This window comes from Sesamum indicum, linkage group LG6 (assembly GCF_026168435.1).
Source record: "Sesamum indicum cultivar Baizhima isolate 11 linkage group LG6, ASM2616843v1, whole genome shotgun sequence".
Classification (NCBI taxonomy): Eukaryota; Viridiplantae; Streptophyta; class Magnoliopsida; order Lamiales; family Pedaliaceae; genus Sesamum; species Sesamum indicum.
In genome coordinates this window covers 27,590,325-27,614,119 of record NC_142662.1, presented here as the reverse complement: position 1 = coordinate 27,614,119, position 23,795 = coordinate 27,590,325, and the positions used below count along the sequence as shown (strand labels likewise).

Genomic DNA, 23,795 nt, shown 5'->3' with positions numbered 1-23,795 from the left:
CTCTCTCTCTCTCTGTATGTATATATATATATATACACCTTACTAAACCAGAGTTAGAATTTGTTTTTTTCTTTTTTCACGTGAATCAAGTGAAAGAAAGCAAAAGCACTAAGGGTCACGGTCAGGGTCAGGTTCAGGGCCAGAAATTGAGCTAACCGCCAGTGGCAACTGGGTTTCTTCCATGTGAACAAGCGAACTAAAAATCTAAATATACACATCTCTAGGGACTGAAAAGCTACGGAATTTGGAAATGCACGCAGCGATCAAGAAGGGTTTACTGTAATTGTTTCCTCACAGAAACTGCTTCTCATGAAGGCTGTGAAAAATGAAGACGAGGGCAGTTCCTCAAGCTCATCATAGAAGTCATTCTCCTCTGGTTTCAGGAGTGATGACAATTCGACGGCATCATGAGAAACCACTGATTTGGGATCTTCACTGTAAACCCCACCATGTGTTTCCAGATTTTCTTGAAAAGGGTTTTCTTGATTCACAATGATGTGGTCTGTGGTGGTGGAATTGAATGGAGATTGGGAGTATTGGAACTGATGTTCAGAGTTGCTTACTGGGGTTTCCTGAGGCATCAGCTCTGCTTCTTGTTCTTGTTTTGGAGTTGTGGGCTGAGTATCAGTGGATTCAGGGGCTGAATCAGTCTCCTTCTCTTCTTGTTTCTGATTGGTGGGTAAAGAGAAATCAGGGCCAGGATGATTGTGGGTTGATGTGTAGGTGATTATGAGCATTGATGCATCTGTTTTGCATCTTTCTACTTGTTTTTTAGCTGAACAACCCTTTGATGTGCTGCATCTGTAGTATCCCCTGCAATGCATGAAAAACTCCATTTTAGTCTGCAGACAAGGATGATTGTACATATTCTGCATGTTTTGTGTTTTGGGTGGAAGTATGGAAAGCTGAAATAATACATAAAAAGGAGAATTGATTTTAGTTCATAATTCCATACAAGTTGTAAAAAGATCTTTTTTGGAGAGGCAACAATCAAGAAAGTTGGTTGTACTTGAAAGCCCAAAAGTAGAAGGTAAAGCAGGGTGGGGGGTGGGGGGGACAAAGGAAATGGAAAGAAAACTCAATTGGAAAAAGATCTGTTTTAGCACCATGGTAAAGGAGGTTGAAAGCAAGAAGAGAAACAGAGGATTGCGAATGAAAAATACACCTAGGATAAGGCGATCCTTTGATGGGTTTCTGACCATATTTTCTCCAAGACCAACAATCAGAAGGCGGCCCTTCATTTCTCTGCTGCTTTTTATCATTTTCTGCTATTTTCACAGCCACCACAACCCTCTCACCCATCTTTCTGCAAAACACACACACTCATCACTTTCCACAATCTTCAGAAATTAGAAAAGAATGATTCTTCTTACCTTTTCTTGGACGCATGATTCTCTGTTCTTGATGACAAATTAGATTCCAGTTCGGTCTGATCAATTTCCTGCATGATTTCTGTATCAGGATATTATCTTCACTCACTCTCACTCTACATGAAAGCTTGATCACAGGAAGAGATATTTTCTTGAGAAAATGGAGCAGCAGTAGCAATAAAGAGAGGAGGGGGAGAGATAGATAGATCAAAAATCAGGCACTGAATTGATTATGAGAGAGAAAAAGAGAGAGATAAGTAGATTGATGACAAAACCCCACAAGTTGCTTTCTCTCTTTTCTCTTCACTCAATAAATATAAAGATCCTCCCCCACACGAAACACACACACACACGCACAGATATGAGTGTGCTTTTTCACGCCACCCACCATCCCCAATAAGAGTAGTAATTCACATACAAATTTGCACACAAAAAGATATTATTATATTGTCCATGATTAAGCAAAATGCCAAAATTTTCATAAATTGGGTGCACATTCTATGTGAGTGGATTTGGTGGGGTTTTCCAATAAAATAGATGAGATGAGGTCCCATCCCATTTGCAAAAAAGAATGAATGGCATGATTTTGGAGTTGTGTTTGTCAATTCTTCATCACTCAATCTTGCTTTCTATGTATAATGGGATCTTGGAATGCAGACACACTAGGTAGTTCCAAACAAGTAGGGACTCTTGGCTTACTAGCATCCATATCCACTACTATACTTGCTGCCTCCTCCTTTCTTTTTTTCTTTCTTTTTTTTTAAAAAAAATTATTGTTAATTATAAAAGATCAAATAAAATAATTTCCAATACTATAGCCGAAAAAAGAAAGAAAAAAAAAGATAGTAGATTGTTTAAAGGGTAAACTACAATGGACTTTTTTAAGATCTGTCATAATTATAAATATCTTTTTATTATTTAAAAAAGTACAAATATTCTCTAAAAATTAACGATCATCTAACAAATGTACCATTACAATGGAATATCATGAAGAGTACTTGTTAAATGATTATTAATATTTTGAGATGTAGTAATTTTTGAAATAATTATAACTATGATAAATTTGAAGGGAATCAATTAGTAATTTTACCTTTCTCTAATATTATAAATAAATGTGAAAAATCTGGCAGTTTTCAAGGTTATTAGGAGAAACAGCATGCAGATAGATGCATGCATTGTCTTGTTTGGTTTATTCCATCAACCTCGCAAATGGAAGTGTAAACTATTGAAAATAGAAAAGAAAAAATGGATGAACGTTTAACACAAGGTAGTGGTATTTGGGGGAATCACGTGCAGAACCTTGGATGAATCAGAATCATAACCCTCAGCCAGAGAATACTTGGATATTCCCACCCACTCTATTCCATAAACATACAAATCAAAACCTCTCTCTCTAATGGATTACTTATCTGTGCACTCGGTTTTCTTTTCTGTTCTTTTTCCTTTCTCGACGGAGTTCATAGATCCGATTTAGCTGAGTTTAAGTCAGTTAAATTGCAGATAAGTTGATTATAATGATTAATTACAAAGTAAGTATTGTTATATCTATCATCATATACATTAGACATATATATATATATATATAAGAATGAAACACAAGTTGCTATAAAAGCAAAGACATGTATGACCTTATTATAGAAAATTGATTCAAAAATCATGTTGTACAATACTGTGAGGAGCCAAAATCATCATACGAGATTCATCCTGTTACTACAAGACTTGTAGAAGAGGTGGAGTAATTTGAAAATATTATGTATGATAACTGCCCTGTATGTAAGTAGGATGGTATGGTCCCAATCCTATTTTCAGGGAAATTAACAAGAGTTGATGGAGTTTAATTACATATTGACTACTCAAACTCTAATAATATCTATATGCAAATTGTAGTTGTATTTTGTGAAAATGGTGTTTGCGGTGTGAATACGCATAAATGAACATCTAAATTTGAAGGTCAGATCAGATCTATAATTCATCGCATCACATCCATACATATATATAATTTGTTTAACAAGTCATGAATCTGCCGATCCGCTTCTTGTTTCTGTTGACTCTCTATATATATTTATGTATATTAAGTGATAATTAGGATGGGATAATGTGGCAGAATTAAATTAAACAACCTTTGAATATAAATTTTGCACATTCCAACAATTATTATTATTATTATTAATTAAAGTCTGTAGGATTTAGTGGGGGTACGGGTACGCATTCAGTTCAGATTAAATGTTGGTTAACACGCCAGAAATTACAAATATTATTATCAGTCCTTCTAATCTTGTGAAAATGTCAACCAGTTGAATTCTGACAATCCAGAATACCTCAACCTCAAACAAATCTAGCTACTTGATCCATTGTCCAATGCCTTCCATTCATCAACACCCACAGAAACTAAGGGGTGGTGCCGCCGCCGTCCTGAAAGAGGGTTGCAGAGTCCTCGCCACCACCTTCCTCAGCCTTCTCCTCCCCCTTTCTTTCCTCCTCCTCGCCCGTCTCTCCACCGCCCGCTACTTCTTATCCGTCGGGCTCGCCGATGATTATATATTAATCCAGCCACAAAATGAAGTTTCCTTTTTGACCTCTCTGTTCTTGTACAGCGGGACAACGTTAGTCCTCAGTTTACTTGTTTCTCTCATTACAGTTGCAGCTCTAATCACACATTTGATCTTAACTCGACATAAACACGCGTTGCTTATCATCAGCCAACGCCATCGTTTATACGCCGCATGGCTTTTGCTTTTCTTGATGCAAGTTTGTTTGAGTTTGGGGATTCAAGGGACTGTTGAAGCCGAAATAAATAGCTATACAGTGGGAAGATTAGTTCTGCCCAGAAGATTGATTTTTGCTTTGGGATTGCATGAAACGACGGTTTTCTGGCGGGAAATGGTGGTAAAACCAGTGGTGGATGAGACGATTTTCGGGTTTTCAGGAGAGGGTTTTTGGTGGGCGGAGAAGATGGCGCTGGCCGTTGCTTTTGGTAATCTGTGGTGGCGGAGGTTGAGGGAGGAAGCGGAGGCACTGGTGGTGCTGCCTCGGGTCACGGCGGAACTGAAGATGGATGTCGCGGTGGCGGATGTTCTGGGGTGGTCGTTGTATTATTTGACGGTGGCGATAGGGGGGGTTAGGGTGGTCAAAGGTTTCTTATGGATGGTGACATGGATACTTGGATATCGGGTAAGCCCAGCTAGGCAAGGGGACACTGCCAGCGAAAAAGATGGTAGGACCTAAAATAGAATAAGGTTGCCCATTTATATTTTATCACATCAAAATTTGAAGTCAAACTTTAGGGTGGTTATTTATTTTTCCATTCAGTTTGGTGGAATTGAATTAATCATATAGTAAAAAATTATAAAAAAATATAATTTATTATACGATTGAATTTGATGAAACGTAATTTCATATATTTAAAATGGAGTTTAACGGATTTGGTTCTATTCCATGGATGCCTGTTATTTTTCCCTTCAAGTTTTGTGTTTGAAAGTTCTCAATTGTCAAAAGAAGTTTTGACCTTAAATTTGAGAAAGTGAAATTGACATTTTGTATTGTAATTCTACATGGATTTTCTTAAAGTGATTTTGGATCAGAATTTGTACTGTAATGAGTATTGCTTTGAGAGCAGTGAAAGACAGAAAGAATGAGAGACTGTCGGTAGAGTGAAGCAACTCAAAGTTAGGAATTTCTGTGTGCAAATAGACTGGCTTTTCTTGCAACAGCCAAAACCAGAATCAAAGAATAGGAACATAAGAAAAGTAATTTCTAGTCTACAAAATTGCCCTTTGTTCTCAACCGCAAATAATAGTACAGCAATTCATTCCAGGTATCTGGGACACCAGGAAGGCACCAATGGCTGCAATCTTCAACACCTGGATTCACAGATTGTCGCCCGTATATGGACGGATGAGCATCTGGCCTATAATCGGATAAACGTGTTATGTTCAGTAAAGTAACGGGATTCTTCATCTGTCGTATTATTTCGTCCACAATCAAATTCCTTTCTGGGTAATTAGACGTAAAACTCTCGTTAATGGGTTGAAAAGCTTCTCTACAATGGCCACCAGTGTTCCATTGACCCCCACTGTCCAGGAAGGTAACAAGTCAAATTAGATATCAAGAGAACAACAAAATTTTGAGTTTTTGACAGTATTTACACAACGAACCTGAAATGCGAAGGGGCAGAACTTCTAAAGAAAATCAGAGTTTTGCGTGGATTTATGTACTTATCCACCCACGATGCCCATGTCAACAAAGCTCGTCGGAAGGCCTCTGCAACATCAAGTCGAGGATGGACTAGGTCGCCTTCCTGGTAGTAGTTAATCCTGTTATGATCAAAGGATGTAGACCAAATGCTTCAGATAAGAATCATATCATGGAACCCTCTTGCAATGAACTTGAATCAAATTCAAAGGGAAACAAACTCTAGATACAACAACATTCCCATCATCATACACATTACAGGCCTTGGTATAAACATAAAGCATTAATGTGGTTTGTTAAGTATCTCGTCAAGTATATATCAGAAGTAACATATTGACATTGACACTATTGAGAGTCAAAGCGGATCACAAGCTATCTATCATTCTTTTGGAGATGGTTCGAATTATAACTATATATACTGAGTTATAAATGGACAGAAATTCTGCAGTTGTTAATGAGTTTTATCTTAAGAACGAGGCTCACCCGGCCTTTGTTTTGTGATGGTTCCACCAATGTGCAGTGTTGAATACCAGAATATCAGCCCCTCTCCATCTTGACGACCCTTTATCTATAGTGTCAATACGCAACGTCTGACCTCGCTTCTTGCCTATTCTTGCCTTACTCTCATGAACTAGAAAATGTGAAAGATAATACTCAACTGTACATTTATAATCCTGCAGAAAGGAAAAAGAAATAATACGCCCTCAGGCCTCAACATACAGAACAGATATTGCCATTTTCACAAAGTTAGGATGTCTGGTGAAATTTTTCACCACAGTTACCTCAAACTTGAAACAATAGTTTCCCCTCTCTTTAGTTATTTTCCTCCCACGGGTCTCGTATACCTTCGTTGGATCTTTGACTGCTCCCATCAACAAACAAAGCATGGATTCCCATTGATTTCTATTGATCGAATCACCAACAAAAACTAACCTCTTTCCTCTGATTAACTCCAGCATTTTAGTTGCATTGAACCTACAAGCATTTACACAATAACTATCATTCAAAATTTCCTCACCTGGCTCATTCGATCTTCATCAGAGTTAAATACTGTCCACAATTTTCACCAAAAGTTGAACTCAGATAAGAGGTCCAGGCCTTACCTAGGAATGTCACAATCATGAGGCTGCCACCTCCATTTCATGTAATCTTTGTCCAACCTTCCATTACCCTCACAATTAAATCCTTCGTCTATAAAGGGACATGTAACATTTGTGTACAAGGGATAGCTTCCATCAATCACCCACCTCCCTCTTGTGATGTCACAATCCAACTTATCCTTCTCCGCAACATCATTTCTGAGTTCAATATGTTGTCTCTCGAATGGGCTATCAGACACTATATCCTGTTTCCCGGAAGTGGAATTATCAAACACTACATTACCTCTGTCTATTACATCATTCAGTTCTTGAAATTCTTCACCAGAAGAGTTACTACCAACAGTGTATATTACATGACCCAATTCTCCAGTATCATCCACAGTGGAATTAGTACTATATGAAGAATTAACACCATCTACAGAAAGATTACTACCAAGAGGATTCAAACTAGAATTACCAGTCACCAAACTGACTCTGCTTTCTGCATCTTTCACCACTGTAATTTCGCTTTCCCTTTTCTGAACATCCTCAAGACTTGAAACATCAGCGATATGAGAAGAGTTTTCATCTCTTTCAAAATGGGATCTTAACAAGATTGAAGTTTTCAGTAGATATTCGGGAGAAGTGGTGTTGAACTCTCTCAGGGTCTGTACAGAAAGAGAAGTAGTGTTGAAACCGAGATTGTGGGTTGGGAGGTGGAGTGAAGGGGGGGTTTTAACAACCCAAGTGGAGAAGAAAATGAGAAAGATTACAGAGAAGGAGAGAGTGAATGCGAAGACCAAGAATCTGATGGGCTTGATGGAAAAACTTCTCTGCTTCTCCATCTCTTCTTCCCTTCTTGGGTGTGAGTGTGGTGCTTAAGAGTGTTTGGAGAAAGGGAAATTAAGTGAAGAAATGGGTAGTAGTAGTTGTAGAGTTGTTAAGATTTGGTTATGTAAAGAATCAAAGTTGGAGGAGTAAAGTGAGGAAACCCCATATTAAAATATGATTGCCATAAAAACAGAGAAAGGCAAAGATGGAGAGAGAGTTTTGACATCTGTTTAATCTAATGTTACTGCGATTTCTTTAGTTTGTGAGAAGAGCTGTGTTAAGATGGAAAGGAGTTTTGCTGAATTTCTTTGGTAGAGAAAGTACCGGCGGATAATTCTTTGCAGGGAACGCCGTCGTGACTCGTGCGTCAAGCTGTAAGCCACATGACCTGTCCCAGACCATAAAAACACCTTTCATTTTTCCCTTTTTTTTGTTTTTGTTGAGAAAAACAGAAATGGTGATGAGATACGAAAGACGGACAATGCGGTGTTTGATATATTTTCTATTTTATTTTTTCTGGAGTAATTTCAGCAGTAGAGATGCCTCGAATTTAAAGTGGGTTGGGCCAAATAATGTAATTCCGTAATATTTTAAAAATACTATATTTTTTATTCTATATGTAGTAAAATTATGTTAAGTATTTAATTTAAAAAATAAATATTAAATAAAATAAAAATTCAATTCGATGTCATTCAACAACATGATTTTGGTTTTTATTTGATTACTTTTAAATTTAATAATAAGAAAAGCGTATTGTAGTAGTGATAATGATGAGGAACTTAGGGAAAAAAACACCCACCCACCCACACGTTTGGTTAGAAGGTAACGGCGTCGTACTTGTTCTGTTAATTATGCTCTAAAAAGCTACGAATTGATGCATATCTAATCTATATAGATTAGATTCCTTTTCAATGCATCATTTTTTAAATATATTATGTACTGCCGCGTCCCCGTGCTATACGTGAAATAAATTATTTACTAATTTTATAAAACTTTTAACTGTGTTTAAAAAAATTAAAGGAATGTTTTAAATTAATAATACAAATAAATTTTATTCTTCAAATTATATTGCATAAATATTAAAAAATTAAAATTCACAATATATACGAAGAGATATATCAATAAAAATAATTGAATAAGTATTTCACATTGAAGAAAGTTACTAAGAATAAATTCAAATATGATTTTAAGAATATATTAACATACTATTCAAAATTTAGGCAAATCCAGAAGAAGATAAATTGCAAATATATGATAAAAATATACTGAACTCGTTGACCAGTAATATTATTAGCCCACTGGACCAGCACTCTCCCTTTGCCCCCCTGCTGACCAATAGTATGATTCAATTTTGCCAAAAATTTAGTGCTAAACAAAATACAGTAACTGTATGATAAAAAGTCCGGAAGCATGTGAAAAATGTAGCCGTCTTAATTCACATACATATTTTATGCATTACTCAGAGAAGGCAAAGAACCAAGCCCATAAACAACATAATTACCTGTTAACAAAAAGTTGAGCAAATTGACCCTATTAACCATCACATTCAATACCTCATTTTACGAAGAGAAAACAGCCTCAATAAGCACATGTTTTCTCTTGGGGTACCCCAAACCAACCAAGTGGTTTAGATACACCTTGCCATCCTTCACTGTTGCTGCAGTGACTATCCGGTGAGTGGCACCGGTGAACTTGCCAACAACACTAGCAGTCTCCCAATCGTCAGAGCTTTCGACTAATCTTGAAGGGTTTCCAGCAACCACAAGCTTCGTGGGCGACAACAGCTCCAATCCATCTCCAAAAATCAAAGAACCCCCGATTATCTTCACCACCTTGACTTCATCTGCCTTTCCTATTTCAACCTTGAACAGATTGCCAGACAGAGTATGAACGACGAGTAAGTATCCATTTGGATGGTAGACAATTCCGTTGAGTCCAACCAAGTTATAGTACCACTCTTTTGGAACAAAGAGGGGGCTTTTAATGGTGTACAGGAGTTCTCCATTCACTCCAACCTTCCAAATCTTGTTTGCCTTGGTGTCTGTTATGTATGAATTGCCCTCTGGATCAACAGCTACATCATCGGCAAATGCTTTTTCATCCTCTGCAGATAAAGCAACACCATTAGTTTAATTGGAAACATTTATTTTAACACTACCATAATATCTCAGAATTAGCTTTCTAGTCATATGATATCCTACATATTGCCAATCAAACCATATGTTGTTTGTCATATAATGCACAAAAGTTGGCGTATAGTACAAAAAGCGACCATCACAAAGGTCCCAGGTTTCGGAAAGATCTTCAACGAGCAAAACATTGGGAAGAACAGGACCACATTAACATATTCTCTAGACTCTCTGCCAAAGAACAAGTCCAAATGAAGACATTATAGGTGGAAGTTTAAGAAAATACACCACACCAAGCATCAGCATCAACCCTATCATTCATTTCTTTCACCGACTCTGCATTAATTTGGTGAGGATGGACCTACCTATTGGTAAGCACTGGTGACTAAAGGAACAATTAATTAACACCGTGTAATTAGTTGAAGGACCCTATTGCTCAACAGCATTCAAGGAATAACTTCGTTCTTGATCAAAGGAATAACTTCCACCTAGTAGGATAGAGGTCAGCTTCCCCTATTGGTGACTCGGGGGTCAGGAAGGACTACATATAGAAAAAACGTGTTGTGAAAAAACTCGTGTTCATGCAAATAACAACATTCAGAAATTTTGGAAGCCAACTAGCCTCCCTAATTTGCTATACTGATTTTTAGTCAAATTAGCTCTATGCTTCAACCCAAATATGAAGGGGTAAATTAATATCTTGGTCTTGGACGACCACGACAAAAAGTAATCGTTAATCAGTGGTCACCGACATGATGATATATTGCACAAGTAGATGATCGCGAAAAATTGTGTACCAACCGCATATAGTTGAAGATTAACGAAAATAATTAAATACTCATCATTCAGAGTACAAATTCATAGAGTTGCAGCCTTGCAGGAAGGAAGAATCAATCACCTGGTCCGCTGAGCTGGGTGAGGAAAAGCTGATCCCACGTAGTCAAATCATAAGCGGCCACCGCGCTGTACTTGTTTCCCATCACATCGGCGATGACCAAGACCATGCGATTCCTAGGGCGGTCAACGACCAAACCGAGCGAGGAATTCTTCCCGAAGGCAGCGTTGACCACGGGAATCTCCTCCAAGACGAGGCCAGTAGGTTGGTCTTCCTTGACAGGGATCACCCCGAAGCCGCCCTCGAAGAAAGAGACGATGAAGCGACGGTTGAGATCGTCCCACTTGGTGCACTCCCGGAGCCATCCATGGGCGTGGTACTGGTAGAGGTGAGTGGGAGGCGGCGACGTCTCGGAGTGAATAATGTAAGCTATGGGGACTGCGGAGAGGAGAATGAGGAGAAGGAAGAATTTGGTGGAACAGAGGAAGGAAGCCATGAATGAATGCAGAGAGAAGTATTCTGTTTATGTTTCGAATTCCCAATACCTTTGGCTTTAATAAATAGAGAGTGAAAAGAGTGTGGAGTTTTTCTCTTTTCTTTTCTATTTTCTACTCTCTCTCTCTCTCTCTTTCTCTCTTCAGAGACAAAGGAAAAAAAGAGATTTGGTTTTTGTGGATGGTTTAAGCGAGTAGGTGGAGTGAAGAGAGAAATTATGGGGAGGGGGGTGGGTGGGTGAGGGGGAGATTCCAATATGATGGGCTGTATTAGTTTGGACTTTTATACTTGAGAGAAAAGAGATTTGGATATTTTTGGTGGTCATTGGTCTATGTCTATGCTGGATTTTATTTTTATACTCCTCTTCTTACTCTTATTAATTAATTATTATTAGTTGATTTTGGGGATATGACTGCCAACAACTACCACTTCACTCTATTCATTACTATTACTGCTTTTATTGCTCATCTATTCAAATTTCAACAACCCTTCAATGCTTTTAGGGGTAATTATACTTTTCTTTCATGATATTTGATATAATTATAGGTTAAAAAATTACATCCAGTATTCCTGATGTTCCATTTGTAATGGCTTCAAAGCAATGATTCATTTTGTTAAGTCAGGCGGATTATATCAAGTTCTAATGAAATTCATGCAAATAATGATGTTTTCTAAAGCTTTATATTGCGGGGATGGTAGAAATGCATCTAGGCAACTTGTGATGACTGTGGCCATACCCTTGCTCCTATCATGGAAAATTCGTGTTATGTTCATGCTCCAAGTTATTCTCATATGTTAGGGGGCATCCAAATGCACTTGACGCCATACAGCCTGCGGTAAGAAGCTGTAGTACAAAAGGTAACAAACATGTGTGTTTCAATATGCTGATTAAATCATACTACTGTAGGTTAATGATTTAAATATTGCAAAAGTTAATATCGGTAACTCAGAGAGAAAGTGTTGGGAGATTTGATCCGTTGAGATACTATTGAAAGAAATGGCTTGGAGCGGCTATTTATAGAAAGAGGAGATGCCAAAACCTAAATGAAAATTTTCATTGGGTTATTGATATCTTAGTACCAATTTGATGGTTTCTCGAATTGAAGTGAATTTCTATTCGCTGCTCGCACGCTCTAGCCTTCAGATCTCCGATGCTATCCTCTCAATAATAGGAATTCCCTATAGTTTTCATTTTGATGTAGACATTCTGAATTTTGTTACCTATTTAGATTATATTTCTTTCCATTTTTAGTTGTGTTAACTTTGGCAAGGAGAACACAATTTCAATAGATGTTGGGGGTGGTTGGGACAGAACTCTACAATGGGACTCCTTGAGAACTTGCAATTGTCTTCTTGTTTCTTGTGAGTCTAATTGGAAAGGTACATGCTCATGTTTCCTGCCACACAATCAGATTTGCTTAAATGTAATTTAGTGGTTGGGTGAGGTTAATACATGGCTGCAAAGTAATCTAGTTTAGTTCAGGCTAAAATGATATGATGCTCCGTTCAAGCTCAATCTTCTTTGCTTTTGGGTTAAATCTGATTTAGAGTCAGGGTTTTGAGTATAGTTATTGTTGATTTGTTTGTTGTATGAGTTGTACTCAGACATGGCAGTTTTGCGTCCCTTGTGATTGTACTCAGACATTTCGTCGATGCTATGAATTGATTTCACGCGAGCTAGGATTTACAGGTACGGAGGCGTGGCAGTTAGTGAATATTATGGCCCTGATTCATCAATTCCATTGAATAAGGCACAATTCTTGATCGCAACTCAAGAGTTACGAAGAATTGGTTTACATCTTAGTTATCAATTTATGCATCTAATAGCCCATTCCACAAAATGCAAAGTAACGGAATGCTGATTATTTGATGTTGTTTTCCTTGTTGCATGTCGACTTATAAGGGTTCTAGCAGATTTTGGTTCCTACTTCGTTCTGTTTTACTGCATAATGAGTCACTGGACGTCTCTGCTTGATTTATCTCCTTAATTGATGGATGTTTGTTATTACATATTTTGTTGATCAAAAGTAGGGTGTGTATGGCGTGTCTACGTGGTGTTGAAATTGTCAAGACAATCACCATGTTGTGGCAGAATAGTCAATGATGATGATCTGAGCTAGTTGGATTTACTTGTTTGCTGCTTCTTAAAGTTAGAGATAGTCTGCTACTCATAAAATTGTTCGTTTTTATCATCGAGGGATATGTTGATGGAAGGCGCGGGGATTAGTGTTTGTAAGGGCAACTGGATGCTGAAAGAGCTCAAACTCTAATTGTGAGATGTCCTAATAATAATCAATAGCCTAAAGTTACATTGATTTGCTTTCTAACTTTTACAGTATGGTTTTTCCGAATATCTGGACTTTATGAAAGAACATACAATGGAAGTTGACAAAAGATTTAAGCGACTAAGTTCATTAGAAAGTATTTGCCCTTTTCAGAGTTTGATGAATGAGTTGCAAAAGCTAGTCAGTATGTCTCCCATTGCGCGCCTCTGTTGCTTTCTTCATTTTCTAAAGGTCATTATCATCTAATTACGTTACACGCATTACTTATCTACATAAACAAGGTTTTACATATACAGGACGTATGGCATTCTCGTCTAGTATTTTATCGTCTGGCAGTTAGGGAGTCTTGCGATGGTTTTATAAAATCACTTTTCAGCTTGTTGCTTAAAAACTTTAAATTTGTTAGAAAAAACATTTTTAAGTTGAGGGCTTCACGGCAAGTTTATCTTCATTTGCTATTTTGCTTATTTCATCTCTTTATATACAAACTATTCATCTTCATCACAAATTTGGGGTGGTTTAAATTACATATTGACATTTGAACTATATCCATTTTTATATTTTGACATCGAAATTTTTTTTCGAATTAACTAGTCATCTCAACTTTGCGAAATTTACACTTTAGCATATATAATATTTTTTTGCCAAAAAAACATCACATGTTGCACATATATGAAAAATATCACATCATATGACCCTTAAATATCTCATGTGCATTGCATGCGATTGTTTTTTGAATAAAAATTTAATTAAAAAATAGTTATAAATGACCAAGTGTAAATTTTGTAAAATCAATATGATAAATGACAACAAAAAAAAAAATTTAATGCCAAAGTATAAAAATAATCATAGTTCGAATGGCAAAATATAATTCACCCAAAATATTATGGTGATAAAAACAACCTTTGTGAAGGAGTAGATAAGAAGACACAAAAGATAACCCAAAATGAAAAAGGAAATATCTGAAAGCCGTGTTTAACAAATAGGAAATGGCTCTTTTTATTAGTATTTAATTCTTGACTATAATATCTTTTTTAGACAATAATTTGAGAAAGAAAGCATAATCCCAAAAGTTGAAGATATGCATAGAAAATTCAAGAATCTAAGACCTCGACTGGTTTGGGCTTAGTTACTAAACGTATCAATGGAAACTCCTAAGGCCGCGCCCAAAATGAAGTCCATTTGTGTCACCCAAGACAAATTCAAATGTGAAATAGTGGACGACCAAGTCGGGGTCCGCCCAACTGCAATAGTATCTTGTTAGCGAGTACATTTATGAGGAAAGCTATTCAAACAGGAAATCCCCCAACTTCGATTTATTATCTTTTGGTTCTTCCAGTTCCCTTTTCCAAAAACGAAAAGACAAAAGTGACGCAACGCAAATGGAGGATTGACAACTACAAAAGCATAAATCAATGACGATAAATATTATTAACTTCAATCCACTTATTTGCTTCCCGGCAATAAATATTTGCTGATGAACCCAAAGCAAAATCCTGAAGAGGGTAATGGACTGCCCCTTTTTGGCAAAGATCATTTTAGAAGAGAAGAACCTCAATTATTTGGTACATACAAGTATTTGGTTAGTGGAGCTATATCATAGAACTTAAGCTGCATTTCACCTGTAGGGTTAACTACAGTTGATCCACTTTAAGCTTCAAGAGCTTTAGAGTATCAGTTTTTCTGGATCATATCAATTGTATCTGCATAAGAGTTTGGATATCAAAAACTTCAGATAAGAAACCAGCGGTTAGATAGCAGCAAAGTTAACAATAATATATGGGCCACTGATCACGAGCAATGAGGGTGGAGAGAAAGATGAAAATAGCATAGATCATTTGAGTAAAGTACATGCTGACGCTTGGTGTTATTTCCATATTTTAGACCAAAACAATTAAGATAGATCATCATCACGGCATAATCAGTTCCTATCATGATTGCTATGTGATAGTGAATGTGGGGGAACAGCTGATCTTTTGATACTAAGATTTTGCACGGCTTTTTTTGACACAGTTACTTGTTTTTCAGTTAGTAAATATTAACGGAGCAGTAAATCATTGGAAAATAATCATTCCTAAAGCACAAGCTTCCAAGAAACAATTCTGTTAATTTTGAAAACTGAAGGAGATGAAGTGTTACCACAATGAAGACCTGTGCATGGTGTGAATTTTATCAATTTCATGATCTGGCCGCTCTGCAACTCCTCCAGCTGCACCAACTTTACTTTCTCCATCTGATATGCTGCAGCTTGCATCTTCTTCATGCTCATTAGGGTCTTCACCAGCATCTGATGAATTAGCCGTCACACAGTAGTTTTGCAGCCACCTATCAGTTTCCCAGAGGACATGCATCACACTCTCTCGTGCTGCATAGCCATGGCTCTCAAATGGAAGAATAACCAAGCGACAAAGTGCACCATGACCTTTCAATGCATTGTAGAAACGATCTGACTGCATCATGTTCAATTTAAATACATAACTCAACTCAGAATTTGTGGGCAAGGAGAAACTTAATAAGAGAGGTCAGCAAAGTAGTAACAGCTATAGGATAGTTGCAAGTTCTTAACAGCACAAATTACAAGTAGCAAAATGCACGGGAAAACTCTGAATATGTGAACAAAGAAAATAATGCAAAACATAAAAAGGCTGCAAAGCATTACTGGCATAATTCTCACCCTTGTCTAGAAAAGTTCTGTGCAAGTGCGGGTGTTAAAAACAGAACAAGACCGAGAAGTTTTATTTCCATATCCCACCTGCATTGTCAAGGTTCCTGGATTGTTGTCTTCTTCTCCATGGATAAGCAAGATAGGCTTCTTAATCTTATTAGCCGATATAAATGGGCTCATTTCAACATAGGTATCAACGGCCTCCCAAAGTGTCCTATCCTCGTTCTACAATAGGAAAGATTCAACAGTCACCAGATCATGCAGGACAAAAGAACACAATAAAGATCAAATAGCAACACAGGAACCCCTAGCATAAAGCCAAAAAAGAAAAAAAAATAGAGAGAGAGAGAGGAGGCATAACCACAATTCATTAACTAAACTGCAGAAACTGTATAATTACCAACCAAAACTAAAGCACTACCTGGAAGCCAAATGGTGTAAGCGTTCTGTTATATGCTCCAGAGCGGGCAATCCCGCAGCAGAAAAGATGAGGTGCATGAGCAAGGAGATTTGCAGTCATGAAAGCCCCATAGGAATGACCACCAACAGCAATTTTGTCTGGATGAGCCACCTAGAGAGCAAAATACTCATAGAATGTGTTACTTGTCTTTAAAAATTGCTACCATAATATGAGAAGTGGAGAAACATACACCCCGGCGAATAACTTCCTCAACTGCAGCCTCTGCACTTGCAACAAGTTGCTCTACATACCTGATGAACAATAAAATTGATTATGAATGCCATACATGCCACAGACGGCTCTAACAAAATGGGTTAACGGCTACAAGCAACTAATACATAGCAGCTGTTGCTGCAACCAGCAATAGTGATGCAGAAAAAGACCTGAATGCCCAAAACCAATACGTAACTTATATCACAGGAACTATAAAACAAATATTTATTCTTCCAATTTTGCATCTTCCAAAACAAAGCCAAAAACTCAGGAAATGGAAACTAGAATTCAAGATTGAAGAAAATTATGACTGGGAGCGATGGCTGCTTAAGGGAATACAAGAATTTTGCACGGTGTGTAAAGCTAGAAGGCAGTAAGCCATATAGACTTCGGCTGTAAGATAGAGCAAAAGCCACACAATATCCAATTGATTAGAATTAATAGAATTGATTCGACCATGTTATCAGTATTCTAGGAATTACAACCTTGCTATTTCTGTACCCCTTGAGGTAGGTCGGACATTTCCTATGAGATTTTCCTAAAACGTTTGATTGACCAGTAAGATCTTTGTACACTATCCATGAAGGAATAGAAGTATTTGCAGGACTCTTGAAAGAAAGAAAATTTTCTATTGCCTTCAACAGAAACAGAATAAAAACATGATACCTATCATTTGCCTCTTCATTCCCCTCTCCAATGATAGGGATTGTTGGTCCTGATAAGATAGCAAACCTGCAGAATAAGCAGTGATCACAAATATGCCAACTGTAAGATTAAAAGTGTGATGGACAGGTCAACACGGAGCAACTTGGCTAGAAACAAAGAGGTAGGACTTTAAGCAAGTGAAAAGGAAAGAAACATGCCTTCTTGCTAGCCAAAGCATGGGAGATGTTGGACCTATGCCGGCAAACTCATTTGGAGAACCACGTACTTGTCCAGCTGCATCTTTACTTTTGAACTCTCCAGGATAAGACCACATTAAACATGGAAGGGGTCCATCTCTTGCAGGATCATAATCAGGTGGAAGATATAGGGTCGCAGTAAGTTGAACCCCATCGCTCCTCTGATACCTAATCATCTCTTTCTTTAATGAAGACAACTGAGGATACGGGTGGGGAAAATTTGTAACCTGTGTTGCTTTCTTTTCTGGCCAACTAAGTATGAAATATTGTGTGTTTTCAGTTTTAGATTCTTTAGAAGTTAATACTCTCAACTGATTAACATATATGTCCCCTTCATCCTGATCACACATCAGAGCAACAACAGTCTCATAATACTTCTCCTTGTCGCTCTCCCATATTCGTTCTTTATTACCTGTATTTCTGAAATTCCTCGTGTCAGATTGAGATCATTATGATGTTAATGATGGATAAATAGCAAAAGAAACGTTAAACTAACATGTTAAATAAATCCAAAAAGGGAATATTCCCTTGTGGAGTAGCACCGCTTCCATTTAATAAGAGATATGTGCCTTCATCACTTTCCTTCTTGATTTTTGCAATCACGTAAGTGCCTATAGAAGTTTTCCGCAGCATCGGAGAACCAGGGTCTGAGTAAACATCTTCAGAAGACCTATCAAACAGTATCCGAGGACTCGCACTCTCACATCCAGGTGATATAATCCAGGTCCGTAATCTCCGTGTTCTATACCAAGATTCATAAACTAATGCAAGAGAATCATCACACCATGAGATCCCCCTAAAAGCACAAATAGTTGTGGATCAGCAAGAATGATGGTGTCAGCATATGATATAACAAACAAAAGAATGATATAATTTCTAAAAAATGTGACTATGTCAGAGTCACTCACATAATTTATTAGGCTACTCCTAGAAAAGTGGTCCACAAAAATTAGTAACTAGCATCATTGAACCGTGACATTCACAGTTCATCCAAAATTTAAAAGAAAAAATAGAACGAATGAAGTTTAAGATACGGTTTGCATTAAATGGTGGTATGGGTGGTCTGGCAATGCATCAGCAAGGAAGCAGTCGGAGTACAATTCCAGCAAATTAAATAGTGTTATTTTATTGAAACTATGCAAAAGAGTCCAATGCCAAATATATATGTCATTATACTTAGCGTGCATAAGAAGCTTGTCAGATCCGATGTCCACATGCCTCACTTATATGATGCACATTACGAAAACAAATATAAAACAGATATTACAGTTATGCATGGATCCGAAATGATCTACCAGTTAGTGAGCCAAAGTGTAATGGATAAACATTAGACTGTAATCATACCCATAGCGAAAATCGAGTTTATGCAAAACAACTGGCTCCTCATTTTCCCTTGGCTCAGCAGGTTCTGTGTAAATTATATCACGTGGAGAGACTTCAATTTTGGCATCACCACCATCCTGTGTCTCAACCCTTATTCATAAGGTAAAAAAATGAGTCAGATGCACCAACCATTCAAAATCACTGTGCATTACTAGTCATCATGTGGAATATCATCAACAGGTTGGTTAAGGCCTATATAAACAACAGACCTAGAAAGATTGACAAAAAATATTTTATCTCAAAGGAGAATCTCAGATGCAAGTACCAAAATTTATAGGAAAATGTCGAGTTCCAGTTTCAATCAGTGTCTACTTCCGTTGCTAACTCTATTAAACTACATGAACTGGAAATTTCATAAATCATCAATTCATAGAGGAATCGCCATCAAACAAGCAGAAACTATTGTGCCAACGAGCACTGTATCTTCTCCTATTGCATTAACTCAGATGAATGCTGAAATGTGAAATACCTGCATATAACTTTTTGAAGTCCTAGCACATCATAGTTCTGCTCAACCATGAGTAACAAATTACAAAAAACATTCAATTTGAAAGAGCAATGTCTTTCAATAGCAAGGAAGAAAATAGACTATTGTCGGTCATTGGAAGTTTCACAAGTTCAATGCGAAGTTCATTAAGTTTACAGACTTATTCCAAATAAAGAGATACCACATGCAGGAATCTCTAGATTGCATACCAGACAAGTGTTGACGGCTTATCTGCTCTCCAATGGATTGAGCGTTTTCCTCTTCTAACACTATTATGTGTAATGGGAATATCCTCAGCAAGCGGTAAATCACAAAGTTCCCTTAGAAATTTCCCATCAGCTGTCCAGAGATCAACCTTTCGGGGGAATCGCCCACACGGTACAGTAAAAGAATATGGCCTGTGCATCGAACTAATCATAATATACTTTTCATCTGGAGATGGATCTAATGACGTATATATAGCTGGAGATCCAATTGGCTTAACTGATCCATCCAGAGTAACCAGAACAAGTTGTGAAGTCCCATAGTAATCAAACAAATCTTCATCGTACTCATCTTTCAGAAGATCTTGATATGTTCTTGTTTGAATGATATCCTTTTGTTCATTAGATTGGATCTTAGGACCAGAAGGAACCAGAGGTTTCTTTGGAGGACCTCCACGAGATAGAGGAATAGTACAAACCAACAGGGTTGAGTTATTTACCCACACAAAGCTGGGAAGAAAAAGTAAGAGAGAAAATTAGAAAGTGAAAAGACCTGTAAAAAATCTAAGTAAATGTATGGGAGTATACTTGTCAAAAACTGCATTTAGAAAAATATCTGGTGCCTCAAAAAGGGGTCTAGCCTGCCCCGCTTCAATATCAGCTACCCATACTTTTAGCATGCTACTCCTGCCGTCCTCCTGTCCAAGGGTTAGTTGTAAAAGTCATAGATCAGCGGTCAGAGGACATGCCATTTATTTGGAAAAAATGAAACAAGATAAGAATTAGCAAGAAAAATCAGTGAATTTGCTTCTTATTTGGAACATTCAAAGATTATGTTGAACCAAGATTCTAGATAATTCATGCCATTTAAGCAAAACAAGTAAGTAGGTGTATCTACAAAATCATTGCTCATAAAGTAAGAAGTTATTGAGCAAGATGGACAAGGCACATTGATACATTTATAGACTACAACGAATTACTAAATGGAATAAGTTACCTCGTCTGTTCGTACACTGAAGGCCAGATGGCTACCATCATTTGACCTTGTTGGAGCAAAAGAAAAATGAGTTAAAGGATGAACAAAAACTTTACATTATTCGATTGTTAGAATTCCATTAGTTACCAATGACATGAGGACAATGAAGACAAGAAAGACTTCGTACATCAGACAAAAAGAGAAATTAACATTTATGTGTATAGTACCAGTTCGTCTATACTATATAAAAAGAAAAAGACTTTTCCTCTCACAAACGACGGTTATGACACTGCAACACCAATTTTATCATTATACCAATTATACCCCTAAGTTGATTTTCTTTTTCTCTTTGTTGCTTTCTTTCTCTCTCTTTTTTTTCTTTTTAGAAATATAATGTATTGGTTTATATATATTCATAATATAGTTTAAAACATAGAATATTATTGATTATATGTACACATGGAGGCGTACTACGGCAGCTAGTTTGAAATAAAACAAGCGCATGTCTTGCTCAAACATCAAAAATCATTTGAGAGACCAAAAATGAATTTGACAAAGATACAAACCAACCATAACATTTCAAGCTTACCATGTGACAAAATTGATTTTAGCACCACTTGGAAGCCCAGATAATTCTTTTTCAGGGCCCAAGGTACCATCATCCATTATCTGGTAGATTCCAATGCCAGTATAGTATGACCTGAAAATGAATGTCAGTGTCCTTGATATAGAGCAGTAAAAAGAGTTAACCAGAAAATAGCAATACGTAAGCCCTTCACACTGTTGGTTGGTGAAAAAGAACACTGATTTGGTCACAAGATGGTCCAAGCAGTGTTCTCTAACTCACATTCGACTTCGCGAATTACATTTTCCATCAATGCGGACGCCAGCAAGTTTTTCCTCGGGTCTAGCCAATTCAGCCAAAGGAGGTAACGACCTCCTCTTAAGGAATAGTATTTTATCCCTATTGGGAGAGAATGATAGTGTTGGAAGCGGTGGTGCATCAACAATATCTCTAATCTCCCGTGGAGGAAGGCAATATCCATTTCCCGAGGATGAATCTGCAAGCATGCGAAGTTTAAGAAATCGAGATGATGGAGGTTAAGACAGAAGAAATGCTGATATCGGTGGTGTATTTGATACGCGCATTTACAATTGATATGCAATAGAAGCAATACCAAATGGCAACATAGAGTATGAATTGGCACGCATTTTGTAAAAGAGATAGTTATAGAAGGTTGGTGATGATATGAGATTACGACTGTAAGTGACGCATCATGTTCCTTGCAAAAACCCTACTTATGACCAATCAAATAGAGAGTGCAGATTTTCCAACAGCTAAGGCCACTGTATTCCACAAAGCATAATGCAGCTAAAACACAAATACATGCTGACGACAAGAATATGCCTTCTACAAATCCAGGGCATGGTATTAATGAATCTCATCAGTTCCGACAATCCAGAAACAACAGAATGACGGCTCCATGACTTGCGGAAATTCTGGAAATGCAAAACCATGCACCAGGCAGTACAAATAAGAATCTATCCATAGGATTTTACCAATAGAAGAACATCATTCTGTATCGATTGACATACAGATTCCACCAAGGATCAAGGCAAAGCAACCAAAAACTTTCTCATGCCCTCCTGAGGTAAATTGCCAAAACTTTGAAAATACACTCAGCCGAACTATTTCAAAGAAAGACAGAACTACCTCTAGCAATACTCTTATTCATATGGATTCAATAACAGTCATCAACTACATTAAAGGTGTCTCCGCAAAGATGAAGCAGAATGCATTGACACTACCAAGTAAGATAAAATCATCAACACAAAAAAGCTCACAGTCAGAACAAATAAAGTAAGAAAGGAAGACATCAAATAAACCTTTTTAACTACATAAAACAAGATCAAGAGCTGCTGATCAGAAGTAAGCAGTAAAAGCTTAAACAAACAACAAATTCCCAGAGAAAACACGATATTCTCCTTATATACACTCTGTGTCAGCACATTCAATCGAAATTCAGCTGAAACGACATACAAGTCCAACTGCTGACGAGCAAATAGTATTCTCAAAATGCAGTTAGATACGCTGAAAAGACAGGCATGTCTGCCACCCACTAGGTACCTTCACAGTCAGTGGTGGAGGATGAAGAACGAGCGGCGCCGTTAGAGGCGCCGTCGTTCTCAAAGGCGTTGACGGGAACGACGTTCCGGAATCTCATAGCTTTGGCTCTAAGGGCAGCTGATGAAGTTGATGAAGAACGGCTGATGAATTGAAGCGGAGGAGGGGCAGAGGGATTTAGAGAGAGAAAGTGAGGAGTGGAGGAGAGGAGGAGAGGCGGTTTGGGGAAATGAAAGAGAGAGAAGCGGTGGTAGACTTTGTGAAGGCGCATGTTAGTGTTAGTGTGGAGGTACAAGTATGAAGTAATAATGGCGTTAAAAAAAGCACAGGTGTAATTGTGTAATCCTTTTGGAATCTCTTTTGCGGCGAGGTTTGATTGGGTACGCGCGGCCGCAGCGGGCAGAGGCCTGCAATGACACTGAACAAGAGTTGGTACTGGTTTTTGGACATGACTCGAACTGCAAAAACTTTTTTAAGATATTTCCGTTTCTTCTTGGCTTATTTTTTCTATCTTATCTATTCCTTCATAAAAACTGCTAATTTTTTAACCAATATTATCACTTGTTGGTGTGTTGATAATATTTTTAAACTAATTTTTTTTTAATTTACGAGATATTGATTTATATGTTTTATTTTTATTTATAACATATTTTATAATATAAAAAATATTTATTATATACCCGTAGAGACCACGTAGATTGATGTATAGAAAGATGAAACCAGAAAACACAGGCTACTCAGTTTGTATTATTCCACATAGAAACATAAAATAAGTTTGATTTTCGTCAGGTACGAATTGAGAAAGATAATAAAGAGCTAGGAAATGCATAACATTCTCAGTGTGTCAAACTCCTAAGTACTATAAAGGAACTGATTGACTGGGTTGGGCTTAGTGACATTAATGCAAACTTCTAAGCCCAAGCCCAAAGTAAAGATAAATAGAAAAGAAGAATGACAAGTTTCCAGTATGCATGAGATATTTGTTACAGTATACTCTATCGTATTCTCAATTGTATGATGGTAACAGTTTTGGGTGATGAAAGAAGAATCCTAATGCAAGTGTTGTCAATTGTAACACGTGTGTGGAAATGGAATTGCTATTAAACTTTCCACCCTTTCTTTTTTCTTTTTCACAATTTAATCATCTCAAAATTAAGGTGACCAGG

At 37.3% G+C, this 23,795-nt stretch overlaps 5 protein-coding genes across 7 annotated transcripts; 1 reads left to right on the top strand and 4 right to left on the bottom strand.

Moving 5' to 3' along the window:
- Positions 1-146: 146 nt before the first annotated feature.
- Positions 147-1,715, bottom strand: LOC105163040 (uncharacterized). The gene is made up of 3 exons (XM_011081247.3): positions 1,374-1,715; positions 1,166-1,306; positions 147-813 (listed from the first exon to the last, which is right to left on the bottom strand). Exons 1-3 carry the CDS (start codon positions 1,445-1,447, stop codon positions 264-266), a joined length of 765 nt encoding a protein of 254 aa, XP_011079549.1. The 5' UTR covers positions 1,448-1,715; the 3' UTR covers positions 147-263.
- Positions 1,716-3,636: 1,921 nt separating this feature from the next.
- LOC105163344 (uncharacterized) lies at positions 3,637-4,801 on the top strand. Its single transcript, XM_088882294.1, has one exon. It carries the CDS (start codon positions 3,729-3,731, stop codon positions 4,593-4,595), a length of 867 nt encoding a protein of 288 aa, XP_088738420.1. The 5' UTR covers positions 3,637-3,728; the 3' UTR covers positions 4,596-4,801.
- A 215-nt stretch (positions 4,802-5,016) lies between these two features.
- TBL6 (TRICHOME BIREFRINGENCE-LIKE 6) lies at positions 5,017-7,906 on the bottom strand. Its single transcript, XM_011081248.3, has 5 exons — positions 6,665-7,906; positions 6,344-6,536; positions 6,045-6,235; positions 5,525-5,683; positions 5,017-5,442 (listed from the first exon to the last, which is right to left on the bottom strand). Exons 1-5 carry the CDS (start codon positions 7,483-7,485, stop codon positions 5,124-5,126), a joined length of 1,683 nt encoding a protein of 560 aa, XP_011079550.1. The 5' UTR covers positions 7,486-7,906; the 3' UTR covers positions 5,017-5,123.
- Positions 7,907-8,832: 926 nt separating this feature from the next.
- On the bottom strand, positions 8,833-11,081 carry LOC105163042 (Calcium-dependent phosphotriesterase superfamily protein). The gene is made up of 2 exons (XM_011081249.3): positions 10,499-11,081; positions 8,833-9,575 (listed from the first exon to the last, which is right to left on the bottom strand). Exons 1-2 carry the CDS (start codon positions 10,929-10,931, stop codon positions 9,031-9,033), a joined length of 978 nt encoding a protein of 325 aa, XP_011079551.2. The 5' UTR covers positions 10,932-11,081; the 3' UTR covers positions 8,833-9,030.
- A 3,542-nt stretch (positions 11,082-14,623) lies between these two features.
- Positions 14,624-23,069, bottom strand: LOC105163043 (Prolyl oligopeptidase family protein). 3 transcript variants are annotated; one of them, XM_020694800.2, is made up of 15 exons: positions 22,633-23,069; positions 21,352-21,565; positions 21,094-21,204; positions 20,526-20,571; positions 20,117-20,226; positions 19,535-20,038; positions 18,800-18,928; positions 17,952-18,251; positions 17,417-17,875; positions 17,220-17,285; positions 16,531-16,591; positions 16,302-16,451; positions 15,968-16,105; positions 15,367-15,665; positions 14,624-14,918 (listed from the first exon to the last, which is right to left on the bottom strand). In XM_020694800.2, the coding sequence occupies exons 1-15, from the start codon at positions 22,898-22,900 to the stop codon at positions 14,909-14,911; spliced, it is 2,865 nt and encodes a 954-aa protein (XP_020550459.1). In that variant the 5' UTR covers positions 22,901-23,069; the 3' UTR covers positions 14,624-14,908. The 3 variants fall into 3 exon arrangements, with proteins under 3 accessions (XP_020550459.1, XP_011079552.1, XP_088737218.1); XM_011081250.3 differs by having other exon boundaries at positions 15,355-15,665; positions 22,633-23,067; XM_088881092.1 differs by lacking the exon at positions 14,624-14,918 and having other exon boundaries at positions 15,260-15,665; positions 22,633-23,065.
- Positions 23,070-23,795: the final 726 nt, after the last annotated feature.

What these genes read in the sequence shown, in the direction of transcription:
- LOC105163040 (XM_011081247.3), bottom strand. Translation starts at nt 1,447, where the DNA reads ATGCAGGAAATTGATCAGACCGAACTGGAATCTAATTTGTCATCAAGA. An exon ending in AATCATGCGTCCAAGAAAAG is followed by an intron (nt 1,307 to 1,373) that starts GTAAGAAGAATC and finishes TGTGTTTTGCAG; the next exon opens with AAAGATGGGTGAGAGGGTTG. An exon ending in AAAGGATCGCCTTATCCTAG is followed by an intron (nt 814 to 1,165) that starts GTGTATTTTTCA and finishes CATGCATTGCAG; the next exon opens with GGGATACTACAGATGCAGCA.
- LOC105163344 (XM_088882294.1), top strand. Translation starts at nt 3,729, where the DNA reads ATGCCTTCCATTCATCAACACCCACAGAAACTAAGGGGTGGTGCCGCC.
- TBL6 (XM_011081248.3), bottom strand. Translation starts at nt 7,485, where the DNA reads ATGGAGAAGCAGAGAAGTTTTTCCATCAAGCCCATCAGATTCTTGGTC. An exon ending in CATGATTGTGACATTCCTAG is followed by an intron (nt 6,537 to 6,664) that starts GTAAGGCCTGGA and finishes AAATGCTTGTAG; the next exon opens with GTTCAATGCAACTAAAATGC. An exon ending in TCTGCCCCTTCGCATTTCAG is followed by an intron (nt 5,443 to 5,524) that starts GTTCGTTGTGTA and finishes CTTCCTGGACAG; the next exon opens with TGGGGGTCAATGGAACACTG.
- LOC105163042 (XM_011081249.3), bottom strand. Translation starts at nt 10,931, where the DNA reads ATGGCTTCCTTCCTCTGTTCCACCAAATTCTTCCTTCTCCTCATTCTC. An exon ending in CACCCAGCTCAGCGGACCAG is followed by an intron (nt 9,576 to 10,498) that starts GTGATTGATTCT and finishes CTTTATCTGCAG; the next exon opens with AGGATGAAAAAGCATTTGCC.
- LOC105163043 (XM_088881092.1), bottom strand. Translation starts at nt 22,900, where the DNA reads ATGCGCCTTCACAAAGTCTACCACCGCTTCTCTCTCTTTCATTTCCCC. An exon ending in AAAATCAATTTTGTCACATG is followed by an intron (nt 20,572 to 21,093) that starts GTAAGCTTGAAA and finishes TGCTCCAACAAG; the next exon opens with GTCAAATGATGGTAGCCATC. An exon ending in CAGGAACCTTGACAATGCAG is followed by an intron (nt 15,666 to 15,967) that starts GTGGGATATGGA and finishes AACATGATGCAG; the next exon opens with TCAGATCGTTTCTACAATGC.